Source organism: Cricetulus griseus, chromosome 2 (genome assembly GCF_003668045.3).
Source record: "Cricetulus griseus strain 17A/GY chromosome 2, alternate assembly CriGri-PICRH-1.0, whole genome shotgun sequence".
Lineage (NCBI taxonomy): Eukaryota > Metazoa > Chordata > Mammalia > Rodentia > Cricetidae > Cricetulus > Cricetulus griseus.
This window is the reverse complement of record NC_048595.1, coordinates 199,631,674-199,651,268: the sequence shown is the minus strand read 5'-3', so window position 1 is coordinate 199,651,268 and position 19,595 is coordinate 199,631,674. Positions and strand designations below refer to the sequence as shown.

The 19,595-nt window shown below is 48.1% G+C and overlaps 1 protein-coding gene and 1 long non-coding RNA gene across 21 annotated transcripts in view; one reads left to right on the top strand and one right to left on the bottom strand.

Annotated features, from left to right (window-relative positions):
* Positions 1 to 8,195, bottom strand: part of Arap3 (ArfGAP with RhoGAP domain, ankyrin repeat and PH domain 3) — a 29,124-nt gene extending 20,929 nt beyond the window's left edge. For 4 of the 16 annotated variants that reach the window (XM_035440162.1, XM_035440166.1, XM_035440167.1 and 1 more), the window contains exons 1-6: positions 6,681 to 7,217; positions 5,719 to 6,253; positions 5,553 to 5,614; positions 5,342 to 5,453; positions 427 to 624; positions 185 to 254 (exon numbers count right to left, since the gene is read on the bottom strand). In XM_035440162.1, coding sequence (XP_035296053.1) covers positions 185 to 254; positions 427 to 624; positions 5,342 to 5,453; positions 5,553 to 5,614; positions 5,719 to 6,236 — 960 coding nt within the window. In that variant the 5' untranslated portion in view covers positions 6,237 to 6,253; positions 6,681 to 7,217. The other 12 variants (XR_004768348.1, XM_027398038.2, XM_027398045.2 and 9 more) reach the window with 12 other exon arrangements.
* On the top strand, positions 8,084 to 16,811 carry LOC103162550. Of its 5 annotated transcripts, none has more exons than XR_004768353.1 (5): positions 8,084 to 8,241; positions 9,290 to 9,381; positions 9,855 to 10,028; positions 10,395 to 10,538; positions 16,392 to 16,811. It is a non-coding gene; the product is annotated as an uncharacterized LOC103162550 (long non-coding RNA). The 5 variants fall into 5 exon arrangements; XR_004768350.1 differs by having other exon boundaries at positions 8,205 to 8,508; XR_004768351.1 differs by having other exon boundaries at positions 8,206 to 8,379.
* Positions 16,812 to 19,595: the final 2,784 nt, after the last annotated feature.

The following is a 19,595-nucleotide window of genomic DNA, read 5'->3' as shown; positions in this document are numbered from 1 at the left end:
CTTTCATGAGATCAGCATTCAATCCACATGGTTATGGCTGCTGAGCCAGCTACCTCAGATGCTAACACCAAGCAGCTGTGGCCGTCCTTCCACCATGGGCTTCCCATCATTCCAGTTCTCAGCTTCTCTCAGCCTTCCCTATCCTTCTCTCGATAGTATCCATGCAGCAGCTCCAGTCCCCTACCTTGTCACTGCCAAAGTACATCAGACTCCTTCCGTTGAACTGCACAAAACGTCTCTGGAACACATAATTTCTGAAGAAGGAAGAGGCCGAGTTTAGTTAAGTGTTTGGGAACCCATGCTGTGGGTGATCTCATGGCCTAGAACCTGTCCCCTAACTCTCAGCCCTCATCTTCTTCCTTCCCTTCCCTTCCCTTCCCTTCCCTTCCCTTTCCTTCCCTTCCCTTCCCTTCCCTGAAGCCCTACCCCTGAGGCGAGAGCTTGTCCAGCCAGCCGCTGAGTAGAGGCATGGGACGATCCGCTGTGGAGGAGAAGCTGGCATAGGGTGAAATGAGGTCATCACTGGTCTCTTCTGCATCCTGGGTGGGTAGTGAAAGGACGGAGTCCCCAGGTAGTTCGAGGCTGGCATACCCAGCATCTTCCCGTGTCTCCAGATCCTGCCTGCTGAGCATTGTGGGTGCAAGAAGAAGGAATGCAAGTCAAACCAGGTGCCCTTGACAATCTCTTGGTAAGGTCTCCAGTCCTGCCCATAGTACATATAGCATATCTGGCAGGTGGGAGGTCTGCTTTGTAACCAAATAGTGTAAAGAAGCTGGCAACCCAAAAGGTTGCCATGAAGCTTCCTCCTGAGTGTACTTGGAGGGAAATGTTAGTCTCTCTCCTCTGGAAGTGGGAAAGACACACAAGTGCCATCCTGCCATGGTTGTTCACAGCTCATCAACATATATTACTGTTATTTCTCCAAACCGTTCTTGGCTTTCGACTCCTGAATTAGTTTCCATCAGTTCTCACTGGCATGAAGCAAATTGCCCAACTGGTCACCTACTTTCATTCTTGTCCTCCTTCCCACAGCCCCTTCTCTCAAAGCCTCGTGCTCTTTGAGAAATGCAAATGAGATCACTGCATTCCTCTACATGAAACTGTTCAATAATGCCCCATTCATAGTTAACATAAACTCGAATTTCTAGGCATTGGCTGCAAGAACTTGCAAAACGAAAGCCCTGGCTTCATCTATCCCACCTTGCCTTTGCTTGCTATAGTCCAGTCACACTCTCCAGGGCCTTTGCACATTTTCCTGCCTAGAACACATTTGCCGTACTTTCTGAGCTTTCTCTCATCCTCCGGGTCTTTGGTTATGCCATCTTCTTGCAAAGGACAGATTTCTCTACTAATCCGATGGTTCTCAGCCTCAGCAGTACAAAGCTTGGGAAACTTTAAAAGAATATCAATACATGGATTTTATTATTTAATTTACATTTACAATTTCATCTCTGGGAGTTAGGCCCAGGCACCTGTGGTTTTAAAAGTTCCCAGGCTATGGTACAACTAAGGTAGAGAACCACTGCTCTCTACCCTGTTTGTTTCCTATTGCACTGAGAAACTGAAGCAATCAGACAAGAACCTCGCAGACTCACAGCACCACATCAATCCAATTTCACACAATACTCCGCCTACCTCCTGTGACTGTAATAAACACCTGTCTAAAACCACACTGTCCCCCATGCACTTGATTCCACAGCTCTCGACTACACCAAGACATCACTGAGGATTTTCTCACCTTCCTCTCCACCAAATTGTTCTTATTCACTTGCAGACACATACAACATTCCATATAAAAACTGTTTTCTTCACTTCACTTCCACCATTAACAGTCATTCCAAATCTTTGTTCTTTGCAGAAAAGTGCAGTAACATTGTCTGTTGTTTCTAATCCTCTCTATTTATTCTTTCGCTTTTCTTTTCTTATTTATTTATTTATTTATTTATTTATTTATTTATTTTGAGATAGGGTTTCTCTGTGTAACCCTGGCTGTCCTGGAACTCGCTCTGTAGACCAGGCTGGCCTCAAACTCAGAGATCAGCCTGACTCTGCCTAGCTAGTGCTGGGATTAAAGGTGTGCGCCACCACCAACTGGCTTCTCTCTATTCTTTCTTAAATGCATTTGTCAGGCTCTCACCCTTTCCGCTCCTTGTCTGAGTCCCCAGTGACCCCAGTGACCTCCATGATTCCAGAGGTCAATCAGTCCCAGCTTACTAGCAGCAGCCGACTTAGCAGCCCGACACAGTTGGCTTTTCCCTCCTCCTTATGCCCTCCCTTTGGCTCTGATGACATCATCTTCTCCTAGCTTTCCTTCTCCTTCTCTGGCTATTTCGGTTCAATCTGTTTAATGATTCTTCCTCTTCCCCAAGCCTCTGGATGTAGGAGGGCATTGAGGCTCTGGACTGAGTCTCTTCTCCCTCACCCTCTCTCTAAATGCCGACAGTTTCCATATTGAAGTCTCTGACTCAGATGGCCCACCCAAATGATAGACAGACATGGTCTGCAGTCTTATCTGTCATTGCCTCTTAGATGTACTAAACACCTCAGATCCCATGTCTGAAGCAGAGTTCTCCTCCCTCTTGCTTGATACACAGTCTTCCGGTCTTAGACCACAACCCCATGAACTCTTAGGTTCCCAGAACCTCATTATCCAACAGAAATCAACAAGGACTACATCTTAAAAAAAAACAAAAAAAGAAAAAGAAATATTGGGTTTGGAGAGATGAGTCAGCACAGCCAAGAGGACTGGCTGCTCTTGCAGAGGACCCAGGTTTGATCCCAGCCCCTACATGATGGCTCACAACCATCCACAGCACCAGTTCCAGCGGATCCAACATCCTCTTTTGGCTTCTGAGAGCAACAGGCATGCAAGTGGTACACAAATATGCATGCAGCCAAGCACCGATGTACATGCAACCAAAACACACATACACATAAAATAATTTTTAAATGTTTTAAAAATAGTTAATTTTAGTAGTCCATATTTTATATAACCCAATATATCCAAAACATAATATTTTAGTGTGCAATCAAGATAAACATCACTAAGATAGAGGCTGGGGAGATGGCTCAGTGGATAAAGTTCTTGGTACATGAACTTGACAACATGAGTTTTGATCCCCAGCACACATGAAAAGCTAGGCACCATGCTGGATGTCTGTAGCCCAGCAATGAGCAGCAGAGGTAGGTAACTCCCCATGGTTCAATTGCTGGCCAGCCTAGCCACTAAACTCCAGGTTCAGTGAGAGACCCATCTCAAAAAAAAAAAAAAAAAGGTCATTCTCTGGCCTTCACACATGCATGCATGGGCCAGTGCACTTGTGAACACACATATGCACACATAAACATATTCCCCACATGCACTAAAAATTACTAAGATATTTCTTTCTGTATATGCTGTATTCATCTAATACAATTTTTTGACAGTAAGTTCTGTCAGATGTCTTACATCTCTGGCTCTTCTCAATTCAGACGAGCGTGTTTCACATGCTTGGCAATCACATGTGGTTAGTGGTTACCATATAGGACAGCAGAGGCTCATAATGAGGCCCTCAAAGTTAATGCTTGACTGCTATCTTCCTCTCATACACCAACGTAGCATGACACTTCACCCTCAAAATGCAACCACTTCTCATCATCTCTACTCCCAACCCTGCACTCTGAGATCCCTCACCTAGATTACTGCAAAAAACAAACAAACAAACAAACAAACAAAACAAAACAAAAACCCGCTCCTAACAGGCTCTGCCACTTTTGCCTCCTCCACGTCATTCCCAGCAAAGCAAACAGAGGGGTCCTGTCACAATCTAAGTCGAAACTCTCCAGTGGCTTCCCACGTCACTAAGTGTGACAGTGACCACCCCTTTACTTCTATCATCACCGCTTTTCAGTCAGACGAACCTGACCCAACCACTGCACTACCTTCCTGTTGCACCTGCACCCCCAAGCTGTATTCTCACCGTTCCCTCTGCCTAGGACACACCACCTTCAGAACTCTTCATAGCCAATTCTTCAATTCAAGTCCTTCAACTTTTTGCTTAAATATTATCCTCTATTCCCCTCCCGTCCCCATCCCTCCCTCCCCTCCCTGTTGTATACCTGTGTACCTCTCTCTCTCTCTCTCTCTCTCTCTCTCTCTCTCTCTCTCTCTCTCTCTCTATCTGTGTGTGTGTGTGTGTGTGTTTGTATGCATGTATGCTCTCAAACGCATGTGCAGGCCAGAGACTAATGTTGGGTGTCTTCTTGAGTTGCTCTTCACCTTACTTTTAAAAACAGGCTCTCTCGCTGAAGCTTGAGTTCATCAATTCACCTAGAGAGACGGTCACAGAGCTTGCAGGGAGGGATCTGCCTGCTCACCCTTGCGGCGCTGAGGTTGTAAATGTTTGCTGCTGTCTGGCTCCTGGAGATCTGAACTCCGCCCTCATGCTTATGCACAAGCACTTTATCCCCGGAGGGGAGCGGTCTCTGCGGCTCAGGGGACTTTTTTTTTTTTTTTTATGGTCCAATAACTCACTGAAAAGCTATGGTCTTTTCGAACTCCCTGACCCCTAGGTCCCTAAACCTGTTTTACTACATTGTATTAAAAAAATAATAATAACATGTTAGATGGGTGTGGTGAAAGCCTTTAATCCCAGCACTTAGGAGGCAGAGGCAGATGGATGTCCAAGTTTGAGGCCAGCCTGGCCTGACAGTGAGTTTCAGGGCATCCAGGGATACACAGAGAAACCGTCTCTTGAAAAACAAACAAAAATACTATCTTCCTGTAAGAACAGGATGACTCAACTCCTGGGAGCACTGACTGCTCTTCCAGGGAACCTGGGTTCAATTCCAGTATCCACAGGGTGGCTCACAACTGTCTATAGCTCCAGTCTCAGGCAATTTGACACCCTTTTCTGACCTCCCAGACACCAGGCATGCTCATGCCACAGAGACATATACGCAGGCAAAACACCCATATATGACATTAAATAAAAATACATCTTAACAACAACAACAAAAAGACTTATAAAAAAGGGATTTCTACATCATATAATACTGATCTCCCTAAGTGTCTTTATCTGACACGTAACAGTGCTCAGTGTTTGCTGAATAGGAGCAGTACTTTTGAATTTTAATTATGTATCTATTTGCGCATGTACTTCTCTCATGGTCTGATCTGTCTACCCCCGTTGATTCACAAGCTGCCTGGGAGCAAACTTGAGTCAGTTGTATATGTCCTGCATCTTTAGTGCTTGCTTGCCACCGAGGGAATGCTCAATGCACATCTGATGAGTAACTGGACACATGGCCCCCATGGCTAACTCAACTTCCTCTTCCCACCACTGCCCCTCTGAGTACTCACCTGTGTTCAGCTCTATCCTGACAGACACCTCTGCCCTCTCTCCTGTCAGGGGCTCCTGGGACCCCCACAGGCTGAACACCGTAGTACAGGCAACCAGGATCCATGATGTGCACTGTCAGGGTGATGAGAGGGGTAGTGAAAAGGAGGAGGGGATTAAGCGAGAGTGTCTGAGATTCAGGGGGATGAGATTACTCTCTAGCAACCTGCCTACCTGTGCCTACTGTGGGCCTGAAGGCGGGGGTTGGGACAGCTGCCTGGGAACTGTCTGGAGTCCTGGAAAGAATTTTGTTGGTTATTAAGGAAAAAGGACAGCCCCCATGCCCTGCTGATCTCTTCCTCTACTCAGGATCAAATTCTTAGGTAGCAAACCAACTCACACGTCCTGAGCTGCCTGTGCACTGCCTCTTAAGTCCAGGCCAAAGTAGATGGCATTGGGCATCATCTCCATGGGTTTCAGGACTGAAGGTTGTTCAGAGGAGGAAGGAACAAGAGGAGAGGACCTCTGGCTGCACCCTGAGTCCCTGGATGCTTCCGGATCCCAGAAGGTTGGGCTTAGTCCAGGCCTCTGGGCAGTGGCAGGGCCACTGAGCCCAAACACTGTCCTGGGCTTGGGCACAGGCTTGGGGGGTTGGTCATCTGGGCCTGGGCTTGGAGATGACTCCATGGTACTATCCACCTGGGAATCCAGGGAACCCTCAGAGCCCGCCTGCAACAGGCGCAGGATGCGTTTCCGGTGTCCAGTAGCACTGATGCCCAAATGCCTCAGCTCCTCGTGGCCCAGGCGTTGGGCTGCACCAGCTGTAGTTAGGCCATGCTGTCGGAAAGTGTCCGCGTACTGCTCCAGATGCACCTCAGCCAGCCACACAGCGATGTCCAGGTCCTGAGGGGCAGCCATGGGCTCTCAGGCCATTACTGGGGGGAGGTGCAGGGTGAAGGGAGGGCTCAGGCTGAGATCCCCCCTCCCGACCCCAAAGTCTGAGGCCTGGGTGGGGGTCCCAGGCTCCAGTGTTCTTTCAAAGAAGAGTGCCCAAAGGCTGTGATCTGGGGACAGAGCCATCTCAGGACAAGAACACACTTTCGCCTTACAGGGATTGAGGAAAATGAGGCCCATTCTCACAGCAAGTGGTGCTAGTGTTGGTCCCCAAGTGCCTGCCTCATAGCTGTTCCTGCTTTCTGTGCACTCAGCTGAGTAAGCATAACAAGATGCTGGAGTGCTGCAGGGCAAGACAGAGTGAGGAGGTGGAGAAGCAGAGGCCACTGAGGGGGCCAGATCCAGCTGCTGAGGGAGACAGGAGAGGGGCAGGCCAGAGAGGGAGAAGGAGAAATGGACTCCACTCACACTGGTTTCCAGAGCTGAGCTTCAGGGTGGACATCCTAATCCTGGCCATTCCCAGTTCCTCCTCCCCTTCCACCTATTGTCTCTCCTCAGACTTCCTTCCTGTCCCTCTAGCCTGGCCACCCCCACATCCTGCCTGCTGTGGTCAGGCTGCCCAGAGGGCCCCAATTAATCCCAGTGTGTGGGGTCCTGGCCCAGGCAGAGGCCACCTAGCAAACAGAGATGGGTGGAGAACCTGGCTGTACAAATGAGTGACCAAGGGGGAGAGGTAATCCAAGGTATTCTTTGTTCTCCACCCATGTATATGCATGTACACACGCACAGAGACTCAGCTGTGTGAACACACACAGAGAGACACACAACTCTAACTCAGCAGTGTGAAAACACATACACACACAGACTCAGCAGTGTGAAAACACACACACACACAGACTCAGCTGTGTGAACACACACACACACAATCAGTAATGTGAAAACACACACAGAAACACCCAAACTAACTCAGCAATGTGAGCTCTCCTCTCTCTCTCTCTCTCTCTCTCTCTCTCTCTCTCTCTCTCTCTCTGCCCCCACTCCTCCCTCCCCCCCCCCCCCCCCCCCCCCGCTCCAAATCTTTCTTTTCTGAGCCTGCCTTTTCCCTACCCTTGTGATAGGGTCTCTACAGCCCTGCCCCATTGGGCCAACCTACCCTTTATCCTGCTGCATACCCTGTATCCATTTCAGCTTCAGTTCTCCCAGAGTTTTAGGTTCTGTCCTGTCCTTGTCCCTACCTGGCTCTACCTCCACCTACATCTCTCAAAATTTAGCTTTGTCCCCCTCCTCTGCATTTTACTCTGTATTATAAAGCTTGTCAGGTCCCGGTATTCTAACCAAGTCTTAAGTTCTGTGTGTCTGGCCACCTCTGACCCTTGCCTGGCCTCTGCTGTTGGGCCCTATTCCCGCTGCTCCCATCCCAGCTGCTCTCCTACTGGGTTCTGGTCCAGGGTCCCCGCTGCTCCTCTCCGTCTCAGGGTCAGTTCTGGCTTCTCTACGCTTGGGTCCCATCCCCAGGATAGGCTAGGGTGTGGGGTGTTAAACCTCGGGCCCTGAGTCAGATTCCACTCTCTTGGTGACTCAGTCTGGGCTCAAGGGCATTTGGGCACTGTCTGGGAGCCAGGAGGTGTTTGTGGGATGAAGGTGGCAGGTGCGGGCGTGCCCCCCGCGGGGTAGCGCGGGCTTGGGGGAGGGCAAGGAGGGAGGGGGCAGAGGCCTGGCAACAAGGAGGGGCGGGTCACGGCAGGGAGGAAGGAGAGGAGGAGGAGAAGGGAGCCGACACTGAGGGGCTCTGGGAGCCCACGGAGGTCCCGGAGGAGGTGATGGGGTGGAGTCTGAGAAGCTGGGCCCGAGGGATCGGGGTCCTCACCTCGCTGTGGCCTTCGTCAGCTCCCGGGTGCCGGCCGCGCTGTCCGAGGCAGGGGGGTCCGGCCGCACCAGCACCGCCTCCCCGCAGCCCTCCCCCGACAGCCCCGCCCCGCCCCGACAGCTCGAGTGCTTAGCTGCTCCTTGTGCAAGCACCCGCCTTCAGGTGGTTTGGGCCCCTTACCCAACCGCCTTGCTTATCGGGGGTCCGCGCTCTGCTTTCTCCCAGAACAAAAAGTGGGGACTCAGAAACTTCTGGGAAAGGGACTAAGATCGAGGGCCAGGTCAGAGATGGAGGTGGAGAGTAAGTAGAAGCCGGGAGAAAGAGCAATGCAGAGGACTGTTGCACCCGGTCCCCCCAAGGGGGAGAAAGTGTGGGGTCTGAAGCCTTATGGGCCCCTCTCCTGCCCCCAGCAGAGTGGGCTGGACTCAGGTACCCAGTTAAATGGGGGATGAGAGCATAATGGGCAGTGCCTTCGGAATTGTGGACCCCTCTCTCTGCTGGGCCTCCCCCTTGTGTGCTAGGCCCAGCAGAGGAGGCTCAACGGCTTCTGTTGCCCTAAGCACTCGGCCTAGGTTTCTTTTCCTGGGTCTTCCAAATCGAGGCTGCCTTTCTCGGGCAGGCACGGTGACCATACTACATGCTTGGACCTTTTCATTCTTGAGAGAAGCTTCTTCCTAACACTTGCTGGGGCAGGGTGGGTGGTGGGAGGGTGTGCCTCTCTCCTCCCTGCAGCATTTGCAAGAGCTCCAGCACTGAAGCCTGTCCCCCAGCGTCCGCCCTCGATACTTCCCCCTCAGAGCAGGGCCAGTGTTCAGTATGTGTGGTGTTGGAGGGTTGGGGGTGTGCTGGCCAGTGTGTTTTCCTGTTTGTATTATGAGAGGAAGTTGGCTGTGAGTCAGCAGACACAGGAACTGTCAGTAGCTAGAATAAGACCCCAGCATGGGGGGGGGGGCAGGGGATTGTCCCTGCTGTCCCAGCTTAGGGACGATTGCCATCCTCAGCCTTCCACAGCCCCACTTCCCCAAAGCCTTCCCTTTTAGAAAAAGGGCGATAATAATAATAATTAATAATTAAGATGCCCATAATAATAGCTACCAATTATTGAGAGCTGCCGGTGCCCCAGGCCCTGTGCAAGCACTGCTTTACAAACTTCAATTACTCATCACGATACTCATATGAAATAGGACATTTTACAACCTTTGCTTTATAGATAAGGAAACAGGACCCTTAAACGACTTGATCAACTAGAAAGCAACAGATTCTCCAAGTTATCTACAATCCCGAATGGGACCCCAAGAACAGGTGCCTATGCGGGAAGACTCCCTTCTTCCCCCCCCCCCAGGGTGGTGACAGTACTCCTCATGGATCTTCCACTATAAGGAGTGAAATTAATCAAGGCCCCAGCTGCTTCCCTCTGAAAAAGGAACTCCTGATCTAAGACCAGCCGATGGCAGGGCTTAGTAAGAGATTTGGGGACTTAAACTGTGTGATGAAAATGACTCCTCCTTCCAACTGCCTTTCTCTCTCTCTCTCTCTCTCTCTCTCTCTCTCTCTCTCTCTCTCATTTATTTATTTATTTATTTGTTGTTGTTGTTGCTGTTTCAAGACAGGGTTTCTCTGTAGATTTAGAGCCTATCTTGGAACTTGCTTTGTAGACCAGGCTGGCCTTGAACTTACAGAGATCCACCTCTCTCTGCCTCCTGAGTGCTGGGGTTAAAGGCATGTGCCACCACTGCCTGGATCCAACCTCCTTTCTTGATCTTGCTCTCTGATAGCTCTCCCAGATCCAGGCCACTGCCCCTCTCACAGGCATGTCCCCTTATCAAATCCCTGCCCAAGTCAACCACCTTCTGGTTGGAGGTCAGGCTGAGCCTGCAAGAGAGGGAAATTACAAACAAACAAGAAACCCACAGTGCCGGAGGAATGTGCCTGTGCTAAAGGGTATCCTGGTAAGGCGAAGGAATTCCATTCCTTTTTATTTTGTTTCCTTTTGGCAGCTGGGTAGAGGATGTGAACCCCATTTCACACTAATGTTTTAAAATGCATAAAATAAAATATATAGGAGTCTAAAGGAAACCAATTGTATTGCAATAAAGTTATAAAACTATTTTAATGTGATATAGTAATGTATGTGCATTTTATTAATGCTTTAAATAAGATCAAGTGTTAGGTTGATACCTCACATAATTTTAAAACAGTAATGAACATAAATGCTGTTTTAAAGATCTGCAATACTATGGCATGGAAATGTGATCCCCACCCCTCACAAAACTATAACTATGGCTAATATGGCTGGCTTGTTATCCCTTTTGCAGCTGAAGGAAATGGTAAATATCACCATTTTTTCTCCTATGGAGTTCCAAATTCAGGGCACCAGAGTCAGGGTGGAGCCACAAGAGAACAAGACCTGGCTTCCTCACTCAGGCTCCACCCTCTCTTCCTCAGGCCGGTGAGATGAGGTGGGTAGAAAGCTCCTGGCCCTTGCACTGTGTTTCCTTCTCCCTTTTCCCTGACTCTTTCTCTCCGCTCCCTCCTACCTTTCTTCTCCTCTTTCCCTCGCTTCCTCTTTTCTTTAATTTTTTTTTTTTAAAGTTTATTTCCTGTGTGTGGATACTTTGATTGTGTCTGTGCTCTAATTGCATGCAGTGTCTGCAGAGTCCGGAAGAGGGCACCAGATCCTCTGGAACTGGAATTACAGACAGTTAAGAGTTGCCATGTGGGTGCTTGGTATCAAACCCAAGTCCTCTGGAAGAACAATGGGTGCTCTTAACCGCCAAGCCATCCCCTTAGTGCCCTCTGTTCTTTCTATACCTCAATTTCTGTCTCTCTCGCTGCTCTGTTCTCCACACCCTCCTCTCTGGACATTTCTGTCTTTCCCTGTCTCTGGATCTGTCTATATTTTCTGTCTGTCTGTCCTGGCTTCTGCCTCTCTGCACACCTGGGTTCTCATAACCTATCCCTAAGGGAGTAGAGCAGATTCAAGGGGATTTCTGTAGCCTGGACTCAGTGAGACCAGGAAAAGTCTTTGACTCTAGAATAGTGGTTCTCAACCTGTGGGTCGTGACCTCTTTGGGGTCAAATGATACTTTTACAGGAGTTACCTATGACCGTCATAAATCACAGATATTTGCATTAGAGTTCACAACAATAGCAAAATTACAGTTATGAAATAAGTGTATGGTTGAGTGTCACCACAGCATGAGGAACTGTACCAAAAGGTCACAGCATTAGGAAGGTTGAGAACCACTATGCTAGAATCCCTGGAAGTGGAGTATCCCAGGGCCTCAGGCTGTCAGGCTCCCTTTTCATTCTTAGCCTCTGTAAAGTAGAAGAGGGAGATGAGAGTGACGGCGGGAGTGGGTGGTGAGCCCATTGGTTAGAAGCTCCTGAGCAGCTGACTGCGGGCACATCAGATTGTTGTCCCCACACTCTTCCCCATGCAGCTGCAATTCAGAGCTCTGAGTGGTGAGGCCCCCCTTGTCCTCTTCCACCCTCTGAGCATGCTCAGGTCTCATGTGAGGCTCAGGGACTGGCTTGGTTCAGAGCAGCTGCAGAGAGATGAATGAGTCACAGGAAGGAAAGGGCCTGGGTAAGTGGGTGGCTAGCATCCCTTGGAAAGTCCTCTTCATTTCCAAGAGGCCAGCTTGGGTCCCTACTAGGCCCTGAATCAGATTCTCCAACTTTTCAATGGTCAAGATCACTACTACCATCCTCATTGCAAGAACAACAGGACCCAGCTAGCCGAAGAGATAACTGATGGGGATTTGTTTCCCTGTTGGGGTATCTTCTGTGGTTTTCCCCAGGGCCCAGTAGACAAAAGGCACTATGTAGGGGATCCCTCCAAACAGTAACTCTGAAATGCCAGACTCTGTTCACCCTGGCTAAAATGCTGCATTATTGAACAGCTCCAATCTGCCCAATCTATGAAACCCAAATAGAAGCTGTAGGACCCACAAGAACCAAAGTCTTGAGACAAACATAAAATATGAACGGTTCTTCAAAGCTGTACCTCATAGAAGGTCTTAGAACCCACTACAGCCCTTCTGAGCCACAGCAAACTTTAGTCATTGGGTATGTGCCCAACCATGTCATCTCTCCAAGGCTCTCCCCAGCCCAGCCCAGTCTTTTTCTGTCCCATGCTCTTCATGGTGTGGCTTGATTTGGTCTCTGACATTTTGCAGGCAGGGAGGAAGGAACATAGCATTGGGAAATCCTAGATCTTAACTCTACCATAAGGGACAAAAGGGGCATTAATAGGCAGGGGGAGGGGCAGAACATCTCCTGCCATGATGACAACATCTCTCTTTTTCTCAGTACCAAACAGTAGACTACTACCCTCATTACCGCTCTGGAAGTCACTTTGGTCACAAAAAGCAGGTGCCACATAGTGATTAAGAACAAAGTCTCTACAATGGAATCCTGGCACTAGCTCAGCCAGCTGTGTGACCTGAGCAAGCAAACTACCTTTCTTTGCCTCAGTATCCTTTTCTGGGGGAAAAGAAAAAAAAAGAGAGAGAAGAAAAGAAATGTAGCAGGATGTTGTGGAGATCAGTCCATGGAAATTCATGAGTAATGTATGGAACGGATCTGATTCACAGATGCTTACTAAGTGTTCCCATTCCTTGCTAGTGTCCTTACCAGCTGCTCACCTGGTAACTCTGGAAATATATTCTGTTTGCCTGCTTAGTACCTCATCACTCTGGCACATCCCAGTGGCTGTTTAAATCAGTTTGCTTGTTGCTTTTTATTGAGGCAGGATAGAAAGACAGGAAAAATTAAGGGGCTATGAGAAGGGGAAGTTAAAACTTTTCACCAGCTAAAAGTCAAGAATTGCAGCACAATTGTCGTTTGCTGAAGATTGTCTATATAGAGACAGCATTCCCTTTATATAGAGATATTTCAAATAAGAATGTTAAAATAGCAACGAACCATGCTTAAGGCCTAAATATACATGGGCTTTGAGTATTGCCTGTCTCCTTTCCCAGCTGTAAGCCTGCAATTTTCTAAGAAAATTTTTAAGAAACCCCATGTACAAGGAGTATCTTAACCCCCTTGTTCAACTTTTCAGAGCCATAGTTTTATTTTATCAGATTGCAAGCCTACCCAAGGCATCCTAGGAACTACCCTGTGATTTCACTTACCAAAAAGAGTGATGATGGTGGCAGTATGTGGGTTTCTTAGCAACCCTTTGAGATGTAACTTGAGAGGCCACCAAAACAGCATAATATAGCTGCTGCTAAGACACTTAAGTGGAGTCTTCTAAGCTCAAGCTTGGGTGAATACTATCCATTCCCTGAGAACCATTTTTCTACTACCACCCTGTTCATATCTGTGTGAAAAATCTCTCCTTAGTGAGTTCCACCATTGCTTCACACTAGGTAGAGCGGAAATTCTTTACTGAGGTCCTTTCAAAGCTTCTGGCTTTACCAGTCTCCAAAATACTCTCCACAGGCTGCTCTAGGTGGCAGTGTGGAACTGCGTTTTTAGCCCCCACCTCATTGCTGCTGACAATATGGCCCAATGAGTCCATTAACACGCCCTGTTGTATTTTCTACCATCTCCCCAATTCTCAGCCATCTTCTTGTCAGTTTCACCATTTCTGCTACTTTTTGTCATATTCCCTTGTCACCTCCAAGTGTCCTCTATGGTGACCCCTAGCTCTCACCCTCACACTTCACCCTCCCCATGGATGAGGACACAGCCATCACATGCATGTGATCCTGATAAGATGGACCAGTGTGGAGGAGGGGACACTGAGGAACATGTACTCCTATTCAATTCTTTCTTAATTGCTTTTTAAATTTTATATGTATGTATGTGTGTAGTGTATTGTGAGGGCATTTGTGCATGTATGCATTTATGTGCATGTGGGAGCCTTGGAGGCCAAGGTCCATAACAGGTGCCTTTCACCGTCACTCTCCATCTAATTTATGTTAATGACATAAGGCCTCTCATTAAGCTCAGAGCTTACTAATTGACTAAGCTGACTGGCCATGTAGCTCTGGGGATTCTCCAGGCATGATCACCAGCTTTTATGTGGGTGCTGGGGATCTGTTATACCCTTATACTGGCCCAGCAGGCATGTTACCAACTGTGCCACCCCTTGTCTCTTTTTCTCATATTTTCACTGAGCTTCTCTGGGCTAGCCACTACTCCAAGGTTAAGAGACAAAATATCACTGGGTGGTGATGGTGCATGCCTTTAATCCCAGCACTCAAGGCTGGGGGATTTCTGAAAATTCAAGACCAGCCTGATAAACAGAGTGAGTTCTAGGTAGGCTAGGGCTACACAGAGAAATCCTGTCTGCTGGCAAAGGGAAACTTTCACCTAAGACCCCATCCCCACCCCCAGCCTCCCAGCAGTCGCTCTATCAGAACAGTGATAGAGGCAGCTCCCTGGCCTGAGGGTCTGAAGAAGTGTTCTATAAAGCTCTGCCTGACTTGAGGTCAGAACAAGAGGTAATCAAGTGGACTGGGTGAAGAGAGTGTCCCAAGTAGAAAAGTCTCAAGTGCAAAGGCCCCAGGGTAGAAGCAAGCCAGGAGAGTACAGAAGAACAAAGAGAAGGAACTTGGGGTCCCTCTGGGAATGAAGGAACTTCAGGAGCTAAATTATGCAGGCCGCTATAGTTCTTGGCTGGGATTTACTCTCCAACCCATGAGCTGTGGGGAGCCACGAGTTTAGGTACAAGGCAGTTGGGTTTGAATTTTAAGAAATAGTGGAGGCTGGCTAGGGTCAGCACGGCCCTCCTCAATACCAATTCCTCTGGCTTGAAGCCTGGTCCATTTCCCTCAGTCCCCGAGTTACCCTCTATCCAGCCCTCGTACACTGCCTTCCTAGCATTTATTTATTTTTTTGTGACAATGAGGTCATCATGTGGGAGGAGAGAGAGTTCCAGGCCTCTAAGCCTCCTTTATCTTGGTGAACTGGGATAGTGAAGGGGGGAGGAGAGGAACAGGCATGAAACACCTCCCTTCCCCCATCCCCACCCCCACATCTGGGCCCAGCTCCTGCCTCCCTAGGCTGTTGGCAGCATAGGTTGTATTATATACACATATTTTATGCAGTTTTATTGCAAGACATTTTATGAAGGTCATGTAGTACCACAGTCACAACAGAATCCCTCTGGGGCCTTGGGCAAGTCTCTTTCTGGGACTCAGCTTCTCTGTGCAGAAGTTACTGTTCAATAGAACTTTGTGCAGTGTGGGGCACATTTCATATCTGTGTTGTCCAATGTGAGAGCAGGGGCCACATGTGGCCGGGAGGCATCGCAATGTGGCTGATGAGCCAGAAGAACAGAGTCTGTGATCTAATTGTGACTAAAGAGGTTCTTGTGGTCACTGGCTACCGTGAGGGACAGCACAGGCTCTTAAATGTTTCAAGAATCTATAACACATGTGGAGTATCTCCAGACCCTAGAAAAACACACTGAACCCAGCCTCCTCCAGCCCTAGTCCTGTATCCCAGGCAGGTAGGATATAAGGCAAATTGGCTGCCTCATCCCCATCTTCTCTTCCCTTCTTTCTGTCTTGAACATGCAGAAATGGGACTTTCCCCAGAGGCAGAGGAATGTTGGTTATGACCTCAGGAAATAGTTTGTAGTCAGAACTTGTACCCAGCATAGTACATATCCAATAAGGCAAGATGACTGGGTGGGTGCAGAGTGGTCTCAGGAATGTTTGGAATCTGCTCAGTTCCCTGTTCTTCCTCCATACAAACCACTGTCCTGTCCCTGGGCCAGTACTTACTGGGGCACAGACTCTACAGAAACACGAAGCTTGCTTTGGAGTTGTGCCCTGGGCTTGAACTGTTTAAGAACCAGGGATTTGGGAGTAGCTGGAAGATGGGTGACTGTTTTCATCTGTTTGTGCTGCTATAACAAAACACCTTAGACTAAGTAATTTATGAACTATAGAAATGCATTTCTCATAGCTCTAGACACTGAGAAGTCCACCAAGGTCCTGGCAGGTTTGGTGTCTTGTGAGGACTTCTCTCTGCACACAAGATAGCGTCTTGGTACTGCATCTGCTGAGGGAAAGAAATGCTTGACTAAATGTGAAAAATGGGGCAAACTTGACAAGCCCTTTATACAACACAGATCCACTCCTAACCACTCTGGAAGACCCACTTCCTAATGTGATTGGTTAAGTTCAATTAGAATTTTGAAGACAGCACATTCAGACTATAGCAGAGACTAGGTTAGGAAGGCGGTTTCCCTCAGCCTCCGCTCAGGCCCTCCCTTGGGTCTTCAACTGTGGACAATCCAGTGACTGTCCTGCTCATTGAACCTACCTTCTGCCTGTCTCTTATCCCAGTGTCAGTTACTCATGCTGTCATTGTCTGAAGCATCTAAGGGACAGACTTTGGCCTCAGTCAGGAACACACAGGCCCAAGGATGCCCAGAGGATCCCACATCAAGGAAAGAAGCAGCAGTGTCCTTCTCACCATCAAGATCCAACTGCTCGGGACTGGTGAGATGGCTCAGAGGTTAAGAGCACCGACTGCTCTTCCAGAGGTCCTGAGTTCAATTCCCAGCAACCACATGGTGGCTCACAAGCATTCGTTATGAGACCTGGTGCCCTCTTCTGGTGTGCAGATATACATGGAAGCAGAATGTTGTATACATAATAAATAAATAAAATCTTTAAACAAACAAACAAAAAGATCCAACTGCTCCCTCTCAGGAAACTGTCACTGACCCTGCTACAGGGACAACTTTCCCTAAGAGTCATTTTTTACCCCAGATATCTGACTCTCCTCTCCTGTCCCCACCTGTCCCCTGCTCCCTGGTGTCTCAGCACCAGATCCCTTCCCCTCCATATCAAACAGCATCAGACTGCCTCCTGCCCTCTCTGGCTCCAGCAGAGAAACAGGACAGGTCAGATTCAGGTTCCCACGGCGACCAGATGGTGGAACACAGCAGGGGAACAGCCCATGGAAAACATCTTTTCTTAGACAATTCTTCTAGAGGTAGATAGAGTCTATGGCCAAAATTTAGGTGGAATCCCCATGGAAGATAGAGTTGAGGAAAAGGAAATAATGGCAAGGGAGGATGTCACACCGTGCAGTCTGGAGTATGGCTTCCATGAGCCCCAGAGGCTCCAAGTTCGCTCCCTGGAGCTCTGGATGAGACTTCTCCCTCCACAGGAAGCAAGGAAACACCTTGTGGTGCTCACATCTCTCACCCACCCTTTGCCTTCTGAGAGCAGTGCTTCCCACACAGTGAATGTCCCACGCTTCTGGGTTCTAGTGTATGGATTTTGGTATGCTTGGAAAACAAATTCTGCTCTTTGCTATAGCAACATTTCAGCTGATCCTGAAAGTGGACTGTGAAGATGTTTTGTTTTGTTTTCCCCCAGCTGGAAAGTCATCTGGAAAGAAGGGACCACCAAACTGGTCAGCAGGCAAGTCTATGGGGCAATTTCTTGACTAATGATTGATGTGGGAGGGTTGAGCCCTCTATGGGCAGTACCTCCCTGGTCAGGTGGTTCTGGGTGGTCTAAGAAAAGTAGCTGAGCAAGCCATGAGGAGCCAGCCCGTAAGCAAGACTCCTCTATGGCCCTGTTTTCCTTTATGATGACTGTAAGTTGTAAGATAAAATCAGCCCTTTCCTTCCTAAGTTGCTTTTGGCCACTGTGCTGCATAGTTTTATGTCAGCTTGACACAAGCTACAGTCATCTGAGAGGAGGGAACCTTAATTAAGAAAATGCCTCCATCATACCCAGCTGCAAGCCATTTTCCTTTCTTTCTTTTACTTACTTATTTTTTTATTATTATTTTTAAAGATCTTATTTATTATGTATACAGTCTTCTGCCTGCATGCCAGCAGAGGGCACCAGATCTCATTCAAGGTGGTTGTGAGCCACCATGTGGTTCCTGGGAATTGAATTCAGGACCTCTGGAAGAACAGTTAGTGCTCTCTTAACCGCTGAGCCATCTCTCCAGCCCACACTTTTTTTTTTTTTTTTTTTTTTTTTTTTTTTCTTTTTGAGACAGGGCTTTGGAGGCTGTCCTGGAACTAGCTCTTGTAGACCAGGCTGGTCTCGAACTCACAGAGATCGGCCTGCCTCTGCCTCCCGAGTACTGGGATTAAAGGTGTGTGCCACCAACGCCTGGCTGTTGTTTTGCTTTTTGAGACAGGGTTTCTCTATATTGCTTTGGAGCCTGTCCTGGCACTCGCTCTGTAGACCAGGCTGGTCTTGAACTCACAGAGATTCACCTGCCTCTGCCTCCCAAGTGCTGGAACTAAAGGCGTGCGCCATCAAAGCCCAGACCATTTTCTTTTCTTTCTTTCTTTTTAAAACAATTTTTTATTGATTCTTTGGGAATTTCATCTCATGTACCTGATTCCACTCATTTTCCAGTCCCTCCAAGTCTGTGCCTCACCCTTGTAGATTCCCCACAAAAAGAATTTTTTTAATTAATTAAAAATAATACAAAGGGGCTGGAGAGATGGCTCAGAGGTTAAGAGCACTGGCTGCTCTTCCAGAGGTCCTGCGTTCAATTCCCAGCATCCCACAACTGTCTTGAATTCCAGTTCCAGGGGATCTGATGCCCTCTTCTGAACTCTGTGGGAACCAGACATGCACATAGTATACAGACATACATTCAGGGAAAACACCTATACACAGAAAAATTAAAATAAATAAATACATAGAATTTAAAAAAGAAACACTGTAGCTTTTCAAGAAAGTTTATTTTTAAACATTTTTAATTTACTCTTGGACACTGTATCTTGTTTATATCCATCCCAACTCTCCCCTCCCACACCCAATACATGCCCTTCCTACCCTTATGTCCTAAAAAAAAATGGGGGGCTGGAGAGATGGCTCAGTGGTTAAGAGCACTGGCTGCTCTTCCAGAGGTCTCAGGTTCAATTCCCAGCACCCACATGGCAGCTCACAATTGTCTGTAACTCCAGTTCCAGGGCTTCTGACACCTTCACACAGGCATACATGCAGGCAAAACACCAACCCACATAAAATAAAATAAATTTAAAAAATTAACGCCCTGAGTTCAATTGACGATGCCTGCATGCCTCTGGGCAACCTATCAGCTGCCACACTTTCAAGGAAAAATGACGCCCCCCCCCCCATAGCAATCATCAGTTGCCAATCACAGCTCAGAGTGAAGCATCATAAGACCTTCCCATAAGGGCCTGAGGTTTCTGAATAGAGAGACCACATACCAGAAGCTCCTCAGAGGCCAAAACTACAGGGATTGTGTTCCTGCCATCATCTTCCTTGAGTGACCCAAGGGCAGCATGACCCCCATGCTGGCTGTTTCTAGGTCATGAGAGTACACTGGAGGAAGGGTGATGAATCTGTCAGTCATCATCCATTGCTCCATCACACCACTTATAAAAATTAGTGGATCAAAGTCACAAGTGTAAGCTGAAACTATAAAAGTCTTAGCCGACCTCACCATGTTTGTTTTTTTGCTTTTTGGGCCAGCATTTCACTATATGGCGCTGGCTGGCCTTGAACTCATAGAGATCTATGTGCCTCTGCCTCCTGAGT